This window comes from Palaemon carinicauda, chromosome 4 (genome assembly GCF_036898095.1).
Source record: "Palaemon carinicauda isolate YSFRI2023 chromosome 4, ASM3689809v2, whole genome shotgun sequence".
NCBI lineage: Eukaryota > Metazoa > Arthropoda > Malacostraca > Decapoda > Palaemonidae > Palaemon > Palaemon carinicauda.
In genome coordinates this window covers 185297009-185314508 of record NC_090728.1, presented here as the reverse complement: position 1 = coordinate 185314508, position 17500 = coordinate 185297009, and the positions used below count along the sequence as shown (strand labels likewise).

General features: G+C 33.4%; 1 protein-coding gene across 1 annotated transcript in view; it reads right to left on the bottom strand.

Annotated features, from left to right (window-relative positions):
• Nucleotides 1-3156: 3156 nt before the first annotated feature.
• LOC137639780 (zinc finger BED domain-containing protein 5-like) overlaps nt 3157-17500 on the bottom strand; it is a 20773-nt gene continuing 6429 nt past the window's right edge. Inside the window, exon 2 of the mRNA XM_068372025.1 lies at nt 3157-3425. Coding sequence (XP_068228126.1) covers nt 3157-3425 — 269 coding nt within the window. The remainder of the gene's footprint in view (nt 3426-17500) is intronic.

The window sequence follows — 17500 nt, the reverse complement described above, 5'->3', positions numbered from 1 at the left end:
AGTGTAAAAATGTAGCTAAATATACATGCACGTTACTTATGTGTACATTTGGTGAAGCAATATTTCCATAAAGAATTTGAGTAACATTTCTTTCCTGATATGGGCCTTTTCAAACCCTTTTCCTTTAAAAAAACGTCTCTATAGACCTTGATTACTACAGTATAAGAGTACAAGTATAGGTGAGGGGTAGATGGAGACGGTTTGGGCATGCTTTTCGAACTCCCCAAGAGAGATTAGTTTAACAAACGATCAATTGGGCTCCACAAGGCACTAGAAGAGTTGGAAGACCTAGGCCTACATGGCTGAAGACTATGAAACGTGAAGTAGCAGATGACGAATGGATAAGTATTGATTTAAAAGCTCAAGATAGAGACGACTAGCGAAATCTAACCGAGGCCCTTTGCGTCAATAAGTGTAAGAGGAGATGATGACGAAAACGGGAGGCAATGGGTTCCTGTCATAAAAGGAAAAGTGAAATTGCCCTCTCAAGCAGGACAATACCCTAGAGACTGACCATATAAAATAATGATCAGCGCCCAAGCCCCTTCTTCACTTAAGCTAGGATCAAGGAGGGCCAGGCAATAGCTGCTAATGACTCAGCAGATAGACCTATAGGCTCTCCCAAACCCCCCATCCTTAGCTCACAAGGAGGTGAGGTTGCAGCGACCAAGGGAACAAACGAGTTTGAGCAGGACTTGTACTCCTAGTCTGGCGTTCACCAGTCAGGGACGTTACCACATCGACCACCACAATTAGCCTAACATTTACAAAGTTATCGGAACATATCAACAATATCACTAAACGTTTAGTGGCGCCCACTTAACCCAATAAAACTACTGTAGATAGATACGTATGAGTGATATGGTAAGCATAAATACAACCCCCCCCCCCTGGGGTGGACGGCCTCAGTTCTACTGTGGAGTTCATTGATTGAACTTTTACTTTCTTTCAAAGCTCAACTCTGCAGAACACTGAACGCCTCTTAGTCATAGTTGAAATTGAAAGTTAACTGCTTTTTACAATTCCATTTTTTGGACGTTTCTCCGTTAATTAAGTGGTTACAGTTAACTACGGTTTTTTTCCCGATATTTCTCCGTTGATTGATATAGTTCAGAAATATTATAAGTGAACGGTTTTTATCGATTAAACTAATGAACATTAAGCAGTATATATACATGGGAATAAAGTATATAGTCCAAGTGACGACTTCAAACCAGTAAACTTGTGCATGTAGGCCTACTGTAGCAAACATGCCGCGGAAGATTGGAGAACTAGGCTCAAACGAAGTGGATGGAGAACCTGTCCACAAGGCTGGAGGCCGACGGTGTGGATCTTGATTGCGGAATTCCAGAAGGGAGAGAGGTTTGCAGCCTGATGAACTTATCAACGGTGCAACTGCTCTCGTTTACATGCTAACAGTACCGGAAGACATTACCTTCACTGTCACAATATACTGGATACACGAATGGGATGACCTTGAAATCCTGCGATGATTTCAATTGGTAAGGGACCCCCCCCCCCTCTCTCTCTCTCTCTCTCTCTCTCTCTCTCTCTCTCTCTCTCTCTCTCTCTCTCTCTCTCTCTCTGTCACTTCGAATATACGATAAGTAAAATGAAAGTTTTTGTCTGACACTTAGGAGAAAATGGAAGGTTCTAACTATAGGTAATCCCCCCCCTCTCTCTCTCTCTCTCTTTCTCTCTTCGAATATACAATAAGTAAAATGAAAGTGTTTTTGTATCTGACACTAAGGTAAAAATGGAAGGTTCTAACTATAGGTAATTCCCCCACCTCTCTCTCTCTCTCTCTCTCTCTCTCTCTCTCTCTCTCTCTCTCTCTCTCTCTCTCTCTCTCTCACTTCGAATATACAATAAGTAAAATGAAAGAGTTTTTGTGTCAGACACTAAGGAGAAAATGGAAGGTTTTGAGTATAGATAATTCCTCTCTCTCTCTCTCTCTCTCTCTCTCTCTCTCTCTCTCTCTCTCTCTCTCTCTCTCTCTCGCTTCGAATATACAATCAGTAAAATGAAAGAGTTTTTGTGTCAGACACTAAGGAGAAAATGGAAGGTTTTAAGTATATATAATTCCTTCCTCTCTCTCTCTCTCTCTCTCTCTCTCTCTCTCTCTCTCTCTCTCTCTCTCTCTCTCTCTCTCTCTCACTTCGAATATACACACTTAGGAGAAAATGGAAGGTTCTTACTATAGGTAATTCCTCTCTCTCTCTCTCTCTCTCTCTCTCTCTCTCTCTCTCTCTCTCTCTCTCTCTCTCTCTCTCTCACTTCGAATATACAATAAGTAAAATGAAAGAGTTTTTGTGTCTGACACTAAGGAGAAAATGGAAGGTTTTCAGTATAGATAATTCTCTCTCTCTCTCTCTCTCTCTCTCTCTCTCTCTCTCTCTCTCTCTCTCTCTCTCAGATTTGAAGATACAGTATACGCCAACGTAGAAATACACTAACATAATAATTCCCTTTTTTGGTTGCGATAAGAAACAAAAAATCAATTTCACCAGGACCGAAGGAGGATCCGGGTTTGGGCGGCGAAGCTCAGCTGAGGTAGACCCTGGCTGAGTCAGTATCTGTATTGATTCTGGTTCCTGGTACTTATAACCCTGGTAGGTACCTTGCCTCGTGACAGCCAACGAACTTCTCTGTGACACTGTAACTGTAAGCGAATGTATTTGGCTCCAATCTCTGAACAGAAAATTTCTAATATTCTACTGTTAAGTGAGCTTCCTTTTATAAAGTTTGCCATTTTAACTGCACTTTTCAACAGTTCCTTGAGATTCTCGGAAAGTCCCTTTGATACCAGAGCTTCTCTGTGTATGATAAAATAGTTATTCCAAACTGCAATGTTATCGGCTCCATTTAAAAATCTTTTAATAACACCGCTATTCTTCCCGGTCATATTCGCTGCTCAATTACTTGTAATCCCTCTGCAGTTTTTCAGGTTAAATTTATGCTTACCAACAAGACATTCTTCCAATGCAGCAAATATATTTGCACCAGTTGTGTACTATGTCAAATTTAGACAGCATAACATATTTTGTCACACATATCTGACGAACCAAAACTGTAGCTTCTTCTTTGTCTGCATCTTTTCCCACTTTCATATAGGGTCGATGTTTCTGGCCAGCGCTCTCCATCTACCTCTGTCCCTCACTTCATCACCGGCTGTGTAGCACAATTTGCAATATCAGTGCTTTCGTGTAGCTGTATTACGAAATCTATACCGGACTGAAGTCTTACAATAAGCATTTCTTCTAAATGCTCTGAAATTTCACAAATTCTGCGTGATATTGCATTGTCACTGACAGGTACTACTGTTAATTTTTCAGCAGATTTTCCTTCAAACATAGAACACACATTATCCGAACATGAAGGAAGAATAACCTTTTCAGCTAATGTGTGGGGCAGTTTCTCTTTAGCTGCACGATATGCAATTAATATGATGACACTAAGGCTCTGTCATTAACAGTTGTAAATTGACAAAGAACTTTTACTGATGACTGTAAATATTTTTCCTTTCTTTGGAAACATTCCACGGGCTTATTTGAAAGTTCATTGTGTTGTTTTTCAAAGTGTCGTTTTAGTTTTTAAGGTTTCAAACTCTCACTATCAAGAATATCCTTGCATATTGAGCACTGTGGCCTGTCGTTTCCGTCAGAATCCACCCATTTCGTAAAACCACATTGTAAATATTCCTCATTGTAATGTCTTGTTAGTTTCATCTTCTTATGTGATGTCTCGAAAGAAGTGAACGTTTGCTTGCCAAGGTTATTTTTTATCCTTAACAACGTTCGTGGAAGATGCATTTTCACATCTATTTGTTTCAGTTGATTGTCCACCTGTTTCTTTGTTCTTCTTTTTTTTTCGAATGATATAACGATTCATCATTAAGATTCTTTCTGAATAAAAAGAAAACATATATATTACATAGTTATATATATATATATATATATATATATATATATATATATATATATATATATACATATATATATATATATATAATATATATAGTAGGTTGGCCTGGGCACCAGCCACCCGTTGAGATACTACCGCTAGAGAGTTATGGGGTCTTTTGACTGGCCAGACAGTACTACATTGGATCCTCCTCTCTGGTTACGGTTCATTTTCCCTTTGCCTACATAAACACTGAATAGTCTGGCATATTTTTTACATATTCTCCTCTATCCTCATACACCTGACAACACAGATTACCAAACAATTCTTCATCACCCAAGGGGTTATTGCACTGTAATTGTTCAGTGCCACTTTCCTCTTGGTAAGGGTAGAAGAGACTCTTTAGCTATGGTAAGCAGCTCTTCTAGGAGAAGGACACTCCAAAATCAAACCACTGTTCTCTAGTCTTGGGTAGTGCCATAGCCTCTGTACCATGGCCTTTCACTGTCTTGGGTTAGAGTTCTCTTGCTTGAGGGTACACTCGAGCACACTCTCCTATCTTATTTCTCTTCCTTTTTGTTTCGTTAAAGTTTTTTATAGTTTATACAGGAGATATTTATTGTTGTTACTCTTCTTAGAATATTTTATTTTCCTTTTTTCCTTTCCTCACTGAGCTATTTTCCCTGTTGGAGCCCCAGGGCTTATAGCATACTGCTTTTCCAACTAGGGTTGTAGCTTAGTAAGTAATAATAATAATAATAATATATATATATATATATATATATATATATATATATATATATATATTATACAGTACATGTATTATGATATATATATATATATATATATATATATATATATATATATATATATATATATATACATACAGTACATGTATTATAATAGGATATACATGTATATATATATATATATATATATATATATATATATATATATATGTATATACGTATACTGTATGTATATATATATACTGTATATATATATATATATATATATATATATATATATATACTGTATATATATATATATATATATATATATATATATATATATATATATATATATATATATATATATATATATATATATGGAGCCTTTATAGTTTTGTGGGGATGTGGTCTCCCATAGGTTTCCATTGTTTTCCAAGCCACACCACGCCTGTGGCGGGGATGAGCGACAGAGAGCCACAGTCGCTAGTTTGCGCGGCAAAACTTGGAAACAATGGAAACCTATGGGAGACCACATCCCGCCACACGATGCTGTGGCGCCACAGTGTCGCTAGTGTGGTCCCGGCATAAGGAACGCACCAATCGCGATCAAATCAGCGTGACAATCCCCTGCGTGTATGGCCTGCTTTAGAGCCAATCAGAAGAGGAAATAAAGCATGAAATTGAACAGCAAAAAAGCGTGAAAGTAACTCGAGTAATCAAACTGCCCTCAACAAAATCTACTTTTAAGGTTCAAATGGAAACAGATCAAATAGTAATAGACTGCCTTACCGAAGGACTTAGAATCTCAGGTCAATCCTCCTCCTCTAAATGCCTAACTCAGGACGTTTATGTGTCTCTATCTCAATACATGAGATGCTGCAAATATGACCATAGAAAAAAGTACTGCACAAAACCATCCACTTACAAAATTGGACCACCATTGGACCGACTTCACCAATCAAAATAATCATAAGTGCATCACATGCTGTGGTGATCATCTAACTGTGGCAGCAAGATGCCCAACAAGGAAAATAATGGTAAAGAATCAGGCAAAGACTCTTAGGAACCAAACGAGTCTTTAGCTCAAGCCTCAGCCTCTAATACATCAATCACCTCTGATCAACTTAACTTCAACAGCATTACTCTCCAGCAATCAACAAAAATGAATACAGCAATAATCACAGCAATAATCATGGCCAATCTGAGTGAAGCAGTCGAACCTGGGATATTTCAATCTATGGTTGATGCTTTCTACAAAGCAAATGGACTCCGTCTGGTATTATTCCCCTTAGAGGCCATCAATTTGGCCCACAAAATTATCGGCAATGCTAAAATCTGGTAATCAAAAGGACAACAGCCCTCCAAAAGCCATGACAGTTAATGAGGATATGGATACAGATGAGGATAACAGGAAAAGGATTCTTAGTGATTCCGATTCTGATATCGAAGAGTCAGCCAAACCTTGCAAAAAAGCAACCAGAAGGTTCAACCTCAACATCTGTTCCTGCAGACATTGAACTGCAAGGGGCCACTGCTCTCCCTACCCTTCCCCTCACTAAACAATCAAATAAACTTAAAATTGTATTAATAATCTACACTTCGATTAATTCAGCAACCTCCTCCCCCCCCCCCAATCCACAACTCACTATACCATCAAGATTATTTTCGAAAGCCAAACAATTAAAGAATCTTCAGGGAGAGATTTGATAAATAATAAGTCATTCAACTAATAAATGATGGCTCAATAGAACTTGCTAAATATCTGGTTTCGAAAAATTCCATATATAAATTACTCAACAATGGTGACAGAGGGTTTCCCATTGCCATGCCAAATTTTTGTTCATAATATTTCTTTCCAAAGACAAATTTGCAACCCTTAATACATAGTTTTATTAATTTTATCATGGTGTTAGAATCAACAGAAAAAGTATATTTTTCAATTTCTTCCTGGAGAAATTCTAGTAGTTCATCTACTGGCACCTTCGTGAATAGGGAGTTGACGTCAAAGCTTATCATCTTAAAATCATAATTAAAATTGAACCTTCTCAACTTGCTAATAAAATCAATATTGTTCTCAACAGACACACCTGAAATATTTCCGAGCATAGGAGACAACTCTTTAACTAGCCACTTTGATAATCTATATGTACAGGAGCCCACAGAACTTATAATAGGTCTCACGGGATTATTTTGCTTATGTGTTTCAACAACTCCATACAGATATGGTAGAGTTGGACAAGTAGTTGTAAACCTGGGTAAGATTTCTTTATAATCTTTTAAAATAGTTTTGATATTTCTGTTGAATAAAGCGTTGGTTTTATCTAATAAGTTATTTCTTGTTTCTTCATAGGTTTCTCTATCTGAAAGTAGTTCTAACATTTTGCTATCATAGTCTGTCCGATTCTTAATGACTAAAGTATTAGATTTATCTGCTCTCGTAATGTGTAAATCTTCATCTTTCTTTAGCTTTTTATAGGCGTTCAAAAATCTTAGTGGAACATTTGCGGGCAAACTATTACTTGAGAGACCGTATACTATACCCTTACATGTATTAATTTCCTCTAATGAAATGTTACCATATTTTTCCAATTTACAAAATGCATTGCCGATATCAGTCCAATCAAAATTTTCTTTAACAGAAAAGTTTATCCCATATCCCAAAGCTGCTGAGGTAGTATTGTCCAACGGTTTATTGGAGATATTGCAAACGAAATTGTCATTAGCATCAGTAGTCACTTACTTTGTTGTATTAACCTGTTCATTTTGTTGTTGTGTTTTCTACTTATTTTAGCATATTTTAATCGCAATTTGTTGTAACAAAAATCGAAAACGATATTTACCCAGTCATTTGGAATTATATTCAATATGATTGTCTTCTGTTTTCTAAGTTCTTGAAAAGCTGCCTTTTCCTCTATTTGTGCCAGTTCGAGATATTTTCCTAGGATAAGCCGATGATATTCTTCGAAGGGTGTTGTGGCTAAGTGGTTTAATCGTCTATTTGTCAGAGATCTCGGAATAACTTGTTCCTCCATGCACTTGCGTAAAAACTTGCGTTGTAGTTTCACTCGATGAGCTCGTATTAAAACCCTCTGTCACCATTGTTGAGTAAAATTTATATATGGAATTTTTTGAAACCAGATACCTTCCAAGAATACTACCTATTGGCATCCTGTGGGTAAGGTATGTTGACGACATATTCTGTGCTTGGCCCATCAACAAAAATGAAAACATGTTTTTAACAGCAATAAATAATTTAGTACCGACTATAAAATTTAAAATTGAAATAGAAGTAGACAATAGGTTGGCCTTTTTAGATGTGTTAATTTTAAGGAATGATAGAGGTTTTAGATTCTCAGTTTATAGAAAACCGACAAATGTGGATTCATACGTTCATTTTTACTCCAATCATCATCCCAGGACAAAAATGATGGTATTTTCATCTATGTTTTTAAGGGCACTGCGGGTCAGTTGCCCTCAATTCCTTGAAGCTGAGCTTGGGAAGATCCGGGAAATTGCAGGTAATTTACAATACCCGGAGAATTTTATCGACACAGCTTTCTATAAAGCAAAGAAAACTTTTTATGAAACTGACTCTAAAACTGATTTTAATATGCAAAACCTTCTCATCTTACCCTTCCACAATAATTTCTTGACAATTCCTAGATTAATGAAAGTTTTTAATGTTAATGTTATTTTTAAAAAGGGTGCTTTAAGGATATGTTAATTAGAAATTCACCTGTACAAAGCAATAGATGTGTTTATGAAATCCCATGTAATCATTGCAATAAAAGATATGTAGGACAAAGTGGTAAAGACCTTGAAACGAGACTAAAACAACACAAATATAATGTTCGAACAGGAAACCAAACAAGTAGTTTGTTTCAGCATATGAATAACCATAATCACACTATTAATTGGAAATGGGCAAAAGAAATTTCATATTGTAAGGACATAACATAACGCAATATCATAGAATCATGTATCATAAAGAAAAACCGTGTAAAATTGATCAACAATAGCCCAGGAATGTATAAACTTGATGAACTACTTATAAACAATGTATTTAAACAATTGTCTTTTTTAAACTAGCGGTAATTTTTAAACTCACTGATTTTTAAACTAACTATAATTTTAAACTAGTTGTGTACTAATTTTTTATGTTATTGTATTATTTCTTGTTTACTGCTGTCGTAAAGGCGACTTTGATCCTGTTCTTAACTTTGTATCAAATGGACCTGAAGAGGTATGAAAATACGAAAGCGCTAGTCCAAGAATTTCGTTTTTCTGATCCTTCCTCCAGCATAGTGACAAATTTATACATCGCATGCCTCAGCGATAGATCGTCAATATATATATATATATATATATATATATATATATATATATATATATATATGTATATATATATATATATATATATATATATATATATATATATATATATATATATATATATATATATATATATATATATATATATACTGTACCCTTATTGTAACTCTGTATATGGCTTCTGCTGAAATAAAGATTATTATTATATATATATATATATATATATATATATATATATATATATATATATATATATATATATATATATGTATGTATGTATGTATGTATATAATTATGAAACCATTTTCTATCTACTACTGCTAAATGGTTTGATTAGTAGGAGAAATTTGTATTGATTTTCAGATTCTTTTTCTTATTTATTTATTAAAACATAAAATATTTGATGACATTTGTGGAGAAACTGTTGCAGTAAGTCGTTATTTGAAAGTTATTTTCTTTTTAACTCAAAATGATCTGTTTAGAAAGTTCCTCACGATACGATGCACTTTTTTATTATCTATTATTATTATTATTATTATTATTATTATTATTATTATTAAAATTATTATCATTATCATTATTAATATTAAAATTATTATTATTAAAATTATCATTATTATTATTATTATTGAAATTATTAATATTATTATTATTAATATTATTATAATTATTATTTTTACTATTAAAAGTATTATTATTATAATTATCATTATTATTATAATTATCATAATTATTATTATAATAATTTCAATAATAGTAATAATAATAATTTTAATAATAATAATAATTATTATTGCTATTATGATTATTATAATAATTATTATGATCATTATTAAAATATTATTATTATTATTGTTATTATCATGATTATGATGATTATTATTATTATTATTATTATTATTTTCATTATAATGATTATTATTATTATTATTAATATTATCATTAAAATTATTATTTTTATCAATATTTTTACAATTATTATTTAAATTATTATAATATTATAATAATATTACTAGAATTGTTAGTAAAATAACAAAATAACAAATTATTATCATTATCGTTATTATTGTTATTATTATCAAAATTATTAAAATTCTTATTACAATTATTATATTCTTTGATGAAATATGCAAATGAATGGATAGGAAAAAGCAATATGAATAAAAATAAAAATAAAAATTAAATAATGAATTCTTCGTTGTTGTTTAGTACTATGTTATTTTGTTGTAGGGAAGGAAGTTTACTTATTTAATATTGAAGTTTCCTTGTAGGTTGCAGGTTAGCCAGGGCACCAGTCACCCGTTGAGATAATACCTCTAGAGAGGTATTGAGCCTTGACTGGCCAGACAGTACTGCATTGAATCCTTCTCTCTGATTACGGTTCACTTTCCCTTTGCCTACACATAAACCGAATAGTCTGGCCTATTCATTACAGATTCTCCTCTGTTCTCATACACCTGACAACACTGAGATTAACTAACAATTCTTCTTCACCCAAAGGGGTTAACTACTGCACTGTATTTGTCCAGTGGCCTCTTTCCTCTTAGTAAAGGTAGAAGAGACTCCTTAGCTATGGTAAGCAGCTCTTCTAGGAGAAGGACACTCCAGAATCAGACCATTGTTCTCTAGTCTATGGAAGTGACATAGCCACTCTGCCATGGTCTTTCACTACCTTGGGTTAGTTCTCTTGCTTGAGGGTACACTCGGGCACACTATTCAATCTAATTGCTCTCCCTCATGTTTGGTTAAAGTTTTTATAGTCTATATAGGAAATATTTAATTTAATGTTACTGTTCTTAAAATTTTTATTTTTCTCGGTTTCCTTCCCTCACTGGGCTATTTTCCCCGTTGGGGTCCTTGTGCTTGTAGCATCCTTCTTTTCCAACTACGGTTGTAGCATAGGAAATAATAATAATAATAATAATAATAGTTTATGAAATTCCCCAATGAATATAAAGAAGCAACATGAATAAGAACGGAGTTACAAGTATGAATTCTATTTTTGCATTCAAAGCAATTGTTCTTTCTTCAGATTTAACTTTCCTTACGATCACATTATTAATTTTATGTACCTTCTGTAGAAATAAAAAAAAAATTGTGACAGGAAATTACGTCTCGTTCAGCCTCGTTAAATTAATTGAATTGGATATAAAACTTAGGCCTTAAGTAACACATGTTACATAAATAAATAGATAATTATGGACTTCAGTTGAAGATTTAGGTAGGACATAAACGCTTGCTCGGGCTAGAGAGTATAGTCAGTCGTAGATGTCTCTCAGGCCCTGAATAAATTCATCATTTCCCTTTTTTTTTTGTACAACACTCGGCATAGAATATGTGGGCACCTGGTATAATTACCGTGAGTGCTCTCCATTTTTGTATGTTTCATAATTTACGTGAGCGGCCATCCCCTGATCCAAAGGGGAGGTGTTTACAGCGCAGGTGGGTGGAGCCACGGTAAGAAAGATAGTAGAGGGAAGACCGGAAAGCTCCTCTACAAAATACCGTGCGGCTTAGCTCTCGGTCTCGCGCCATCTGTTGACAACGCGCCCAACTAAAATTCAATAAAACCTTCCACGGACGTATAACTATAGAAAAGACAAAAGAAGTATTAAACCTGATGTGGAGGAAAAGACAAACCGTACAAGAAGATAATAATAATAATAATAATAATAATAATCTTTATTTCAGCAAAAGCCATATACAGAGTTACAATAAGGGTACAGTGATCTTACACTTTTGACATCGGTAAAAAAAAAAAGATGAGATATGCAATAATAACAGTGATATATCATAAACATTAATTAGCAGGTTGACCACAGAGTTCTAAGATAAACTTTGGAGGCGCCGTTGCAAAGACTATGCCTCACCCCAGAAACTGAACCTGTATAACTAACTATGGAATTTAACCCCTTGGCAATAGTATACTACTGTAGGTATGTTTTTTTTTCTATAAAAATGCATTAAAAAAAAAGTCCTAAATATTATTCAGCAGTAGTGATAAGCGTAATTCATACGAAGTAAATTATTAATTCCTTTGGCCTTTCTGGTTACGGCTATTTTTTCCTTTGCTTACGCATACACATTCTCCTCTTTACTCTTACACCTGACAACACTAAGATGGCCAGAAAAAAATTCTTGGTGCTACTATAGCGTGAGGTCTACCACACTATAGCGTGAGATCTACCTCCCGTTAGTACCATAGCGTGAGGTCTACTGCTGAATTATTCGTCCCTCATAGATAAAACATATTTCATACATTTGTTTAAGCAATACACACTTAATTTAAACATATCTTAGAAATGACTTAAATAGATCATTGGATTTCTAATTACATTAAAAAAAATGGAATAAAGGTAAAAATAAACATGTTATCATATATTTCAATACATTTATTCTAGCGATACATTCTTCGTGCATCAAACAGGTTATCATATATTTCCATACATTTATTCTAGTGATACATTCTTCATACATCAAACAGGTTATCATATATTTCCATACATTTGTTCTAGTGATACATTCTTCATACATCAAACAGGTTATCATATATTTCCATACATTTGTTCTAGCGATACACACTTCGTACATCTTCTAAGAATGACACAAATAGATCTGCTTCTTAAACTGTATCCAAGAGATTGTGCTCTCTTAAAAAGGCGAGTGCTGCTTCTTCTGTTAGAATGACTCTTCTATAAAACACCTTCAGCAACATTTTTAGTACCCTCAATCGATGATATCTCTTTTAGGCCGAGGGAAAAACTGATTTAGGAGCTGTGGGACGCTGGTCACGCGGTAGACCTCCCCCTCAACCTGGGTAGGCGACATATGGCGGTAGACCTCCCCCTCAACCTGGGTAGGCGACATATGGCGGTAGACCTCACCCTCAACCTGGGTAGGCGACATATGGCGGTAGACCTCACCCTCAATCTGGGTAGGCGACATATGGCGGTAGACCTCACCCTCAACCTGGGTAGGCGACATATGGCGGTAGACCTCACCCTCAACCTGGGTAGGCGACACATGGCGGTAGACCTCACCCTCAACCTGGGTAGGCGACACATGGCGGTAGACCTCACCCTCAACCTGGGTAGGCGACACATGGCGGTAGACCTCACCCTCAACCTGGGTAGGCGACACATGGCGGTAGACCTCACCCTCAACCTGGGTAGGCGACACATGGCGGTAGACCTCACCCTCAACCTGGGTAGGCGACACATGGCGGTAGACCTCACCCTCAACCTGGGTAGGCGACATATGGCGGTAGACCTCACACTATAGTAGCACCGAAGAGGGTGAAGAGACTGTAGATGAGGTAAGAAGCTTTTCTTGAAGGACACTTCAAAATCAAACCATTGTTATCTAGTCCTAGGGAATGCCTTAACGTCTGTATGATTGAGAGTACATTCAGTCTCTATCCATGGCTCTGCACTCAGGCACAACATTCTGTTTAATTCCTTTCCTATTATTATTTATTTATTATTATCATTATTATTATTATTATTATTAATTATTATCTATATTTATTATTATTAATTATTATTATTAATTATTATTATTATTAATTAATTATTTATTATCAATTATTAATTACCAATTATTATTATTAATTATTATTATTATTATTAATTATTTTTATTAATTATTATTATTTTTATTAATTATTATTATTATTAATTATTATTATTATTAATTATTATTATTATCAATTTTTATTAATTATTATCATTATTAATATTGATTATTATTATTATTAATTATTATTGTTATTATTATAATTATTAATTAATATTATTAATTATTATTATCAGTAATTAATATTATAATTAATTATTATTATCAGTTATTAATATTATTATTAATTATTATTATTAATTTATTAATAATTATTACTAATTATGATTATTATTATTATTAATTATTATCATTATTATTAATTAATAATTATTAATTATCAATTATTATTAATCAATATTAATTATTATTAATTAATTATTATTATTATTATTATTGTTATTTGTTATTTATTAATTATTATTATTATTATTATCATTATTATTATTTATTAATTATCAATTATTAATTTTTATTATTATTAATTATTATTATTATTAATTATTATTGATTTATTATTATTGATTATTATTATTATTATTCATTTATTATTATTCATTTATTATTATTAATTATTATTACTACTACTACTACTACTATTATTATTATTATTATTATTATTTTTATTTTTTATATTATTACTAGTTAAGCTACAAACGTAGTTGGAAAAGTAGGATGCTATAAGCCCAAGGGCTGTAAAGGGGAAAATAGCTCAGTGAGGAACGGAGATAAGGAAATAGATAAACTATATGGGAAATCCAGATGTGAACAAAGACCGAACTGATCAGCGCCATCTGTTGCCAACGCGCCCTACTTACAAGCGAAAATGCTCACGGAAATTCAGGCTACTCGCCTGTCTTCCCTATACTGCATCAAATAATTGATCGTGGGAGGAGCCAAGAGCCATTTTATGAGGAACTCGGGCCAATCGCAAACCTCCTTGGGAATGGGAATACTTAAGGAGATACCACTGGTCACTTTCCCCCATACAAATCCGGGAAACCAAGGCACTTTGCCAGCGGATACACCTACCGTGTATGGCAGAAAGGACCCACTCCTTTCCCATCTCATGACCATCGTAGCCTTACCTTTAAAAATCCTGACTTTTATCATCTTTTCATCATAAGGAAATTGAAATTCCATATTAACAAACTGGTATATTTACAAAATATTTTATCAGTACAGAAAATAAAAGTTCAAATTAATTCAAGGAACGAAGACACGATAGAAACACTCAAATCTGGTAGGGCCTGGTAGGGGCAAGGTCTATATTTCTGGACCGATATCTGGACCGTGGGTAGGGGAATCTAGAATTTTATCTTATTGAACTGCTACAAGCAGCAATTATGAGATTATTATAAGTAGATGTACTCATGAAAGGGAATTTAACTATAGTCCATTTCTTTTATCGAGGCAGATTTGCACCGACTCGCAGCGGTGCCCTTTCAGCTCGGAAAAGTTTCCTGATCGCTGATTGGTTAGAATTATCTCGTCCAACCAATCAGCGATCAGGGCACCGCTGCGAGTCGGTGCAAATCTGCATCGCTAAAAGAAATTGACTATAGTGGCCACTGAAATGAATCTGTCAATATCTGAGGCATCAAAGCCAGGGTTGCCAGGTTTTCCAAATGAGAAAAGGCCAACGTCTGATCAACTGCAGCGTTAAAAGGCCAACCTAATAGTAGAAAAAGGCCGAAAATATAGCATTTAAGGATAAACAATTTCAAAAAGGCCAAATTCAGGTATCTAGCACGAAAAAAAGGCCAAATTCAGGTATCTAGCACGAAAAAAAGGCCAAATTCAGGTATCTAGCACGAAAAAAAGGCCAAATTCAGGTATCTAGCACGAATAAAGGCCAAATTTGGAGGTTTTGGCCCGAAAAAGGCCAACCTGACAACCCTGATCAAAACAGAGGAGAACAGAAGCTTATCTTACTGAACAGCCAAGGAGCTTTGGGAAACAGCTACAGGCAACAATTACCAGAATAATATAAGACGTGCAGGTGCACTGATAAAAGGAAAATTATCTACTGGCCTTTGAAACAAATCGGTCAACTCCCGAGGCAATAATAATCATTTTTTTTGCTTTCTCCCTCTCTTTTTGTTTGCTGATATGTATGTTATCATCATAGCTAAGCGTTAATTCTATTGTGAGTTTGTTATCCAGACCTTAGAACTCTGTGGTCAACCTGCTAATTGATGTTTATAATATATCACTGATATTATTGCATATCTTATCTTCTTTTTTTTTTTTTTTTTTACCGATGTCAAAAGTGTAAGATCACTGTACCCTTATTGTAACTCTGTATATGGCTTTTACTGAAATAAAGATTATTATTATTATTATTATTATTATTATTATTATTATTATTATTATTATTATATAAGACGGGAAGATACACTCATCAAAGGAAATTAACCACTGGCCACTAAAATGAATCAGCTTAGTATACTACACAGCACTCAAGAAGTTTCATTCCAGCTGTGACCACGTTGTGGAATGATCTTCCTAATCGGGTAGTTGAATCAGTAGTACTTCAAAAGTTCAAACTCGTAGCAAATGTTTTCAGGCTATGTTGAATATGCTTACATAAGTCCTTTTATAATTCATATAAGAAATATCTGTTTTAATGTTGTTAATGTTTTTAAAATATTTTATTTTAGTTTTTCATTACTTCTTATATCGGTTATCTATTTCCTTATTTCCTTTCCTCACTGGGCTAGTTTTCCCTTTTGGAGCCTTTTTGCTAATAGCATTTTGCTTTCCCAAATAGGGTTGTAGCTTATCTAATATAATAATAATAATAATAATAATAATAATAATTTATAATCAACAATAATTATTAAGTATCAATTATTATTATTAATCATTAATTATTATTATTAATTATTAATAATTAATAACAATTGATAAATAATAAATAGTTATTAATAATTAATAATAATTAATGATAATAATAATGGGTAATAATTGTTTATTATTAATAATTATTAATAATCAATAATAATTAAAATAATAATTAATACTAATAATAATAATAATAATTAATGATAATAATAATTAATAATTTATAATAATTGATAATAATTTATAATGATTGATAATTGGTAATAATTAATTTGATAATAATTTGATAATTAATAATTAATAATTAGTAATAATTAATAAATGATAATAATTAATAATTATTATTAATAATAATTAATAATGAATAATCAATAAATTTTTTAAAAATTTGCAAAAGTTATAGCCTACAGAATACATACCGATGAAATGTAACCTAAGGATTCAAGGTTTTACTAAGTCTAAGAGTGTATCCATATGCAGAACACGAACTAGGCATCCTTTAAGAATTAAAATGAGAGCTTGTGTCCTTACTAAGCGGTTATTCTAATTGAACTGAGCTACTGGTGGCAACACTTTATGAAACACCGTGAGATACCGTCCTTTGGGATGTCAAGCCGCAGGCGACAGTGCATTGTGCCCTACCCGCGGGCCTGCTTCACAAATCCGGGATTAGAGCACCTCCAGGTATTAAACCTCCTCGAGTATAACCGAAGATTTACATTTTAGTACGGGTATTTACTAAAGTTTTCATTTTAATCGGAGTATTTACTGTGATTCCTATTTTATTCCTGGTATTTATTAGCTGATTTTTTATTTTGCGTGTGAAATCAACCGGCAAACAAAATATTGATACAACTTGCATAGAAAACAGATATTATACAACAGTATTATGTATTAGTATATGTTTGAGGGTTGTATAAAAGCATATATTAGGGTGTTGTAAACACCGGCACCGAATGCGCTGATAACACTTAAGCTAAGGAACACTAGATAACTATATTCCATGAGTCATTATGGAGTCCATCAACAACTACTCTTTTTGCAATCTATTACTTAAAGATTCAATAAGGATG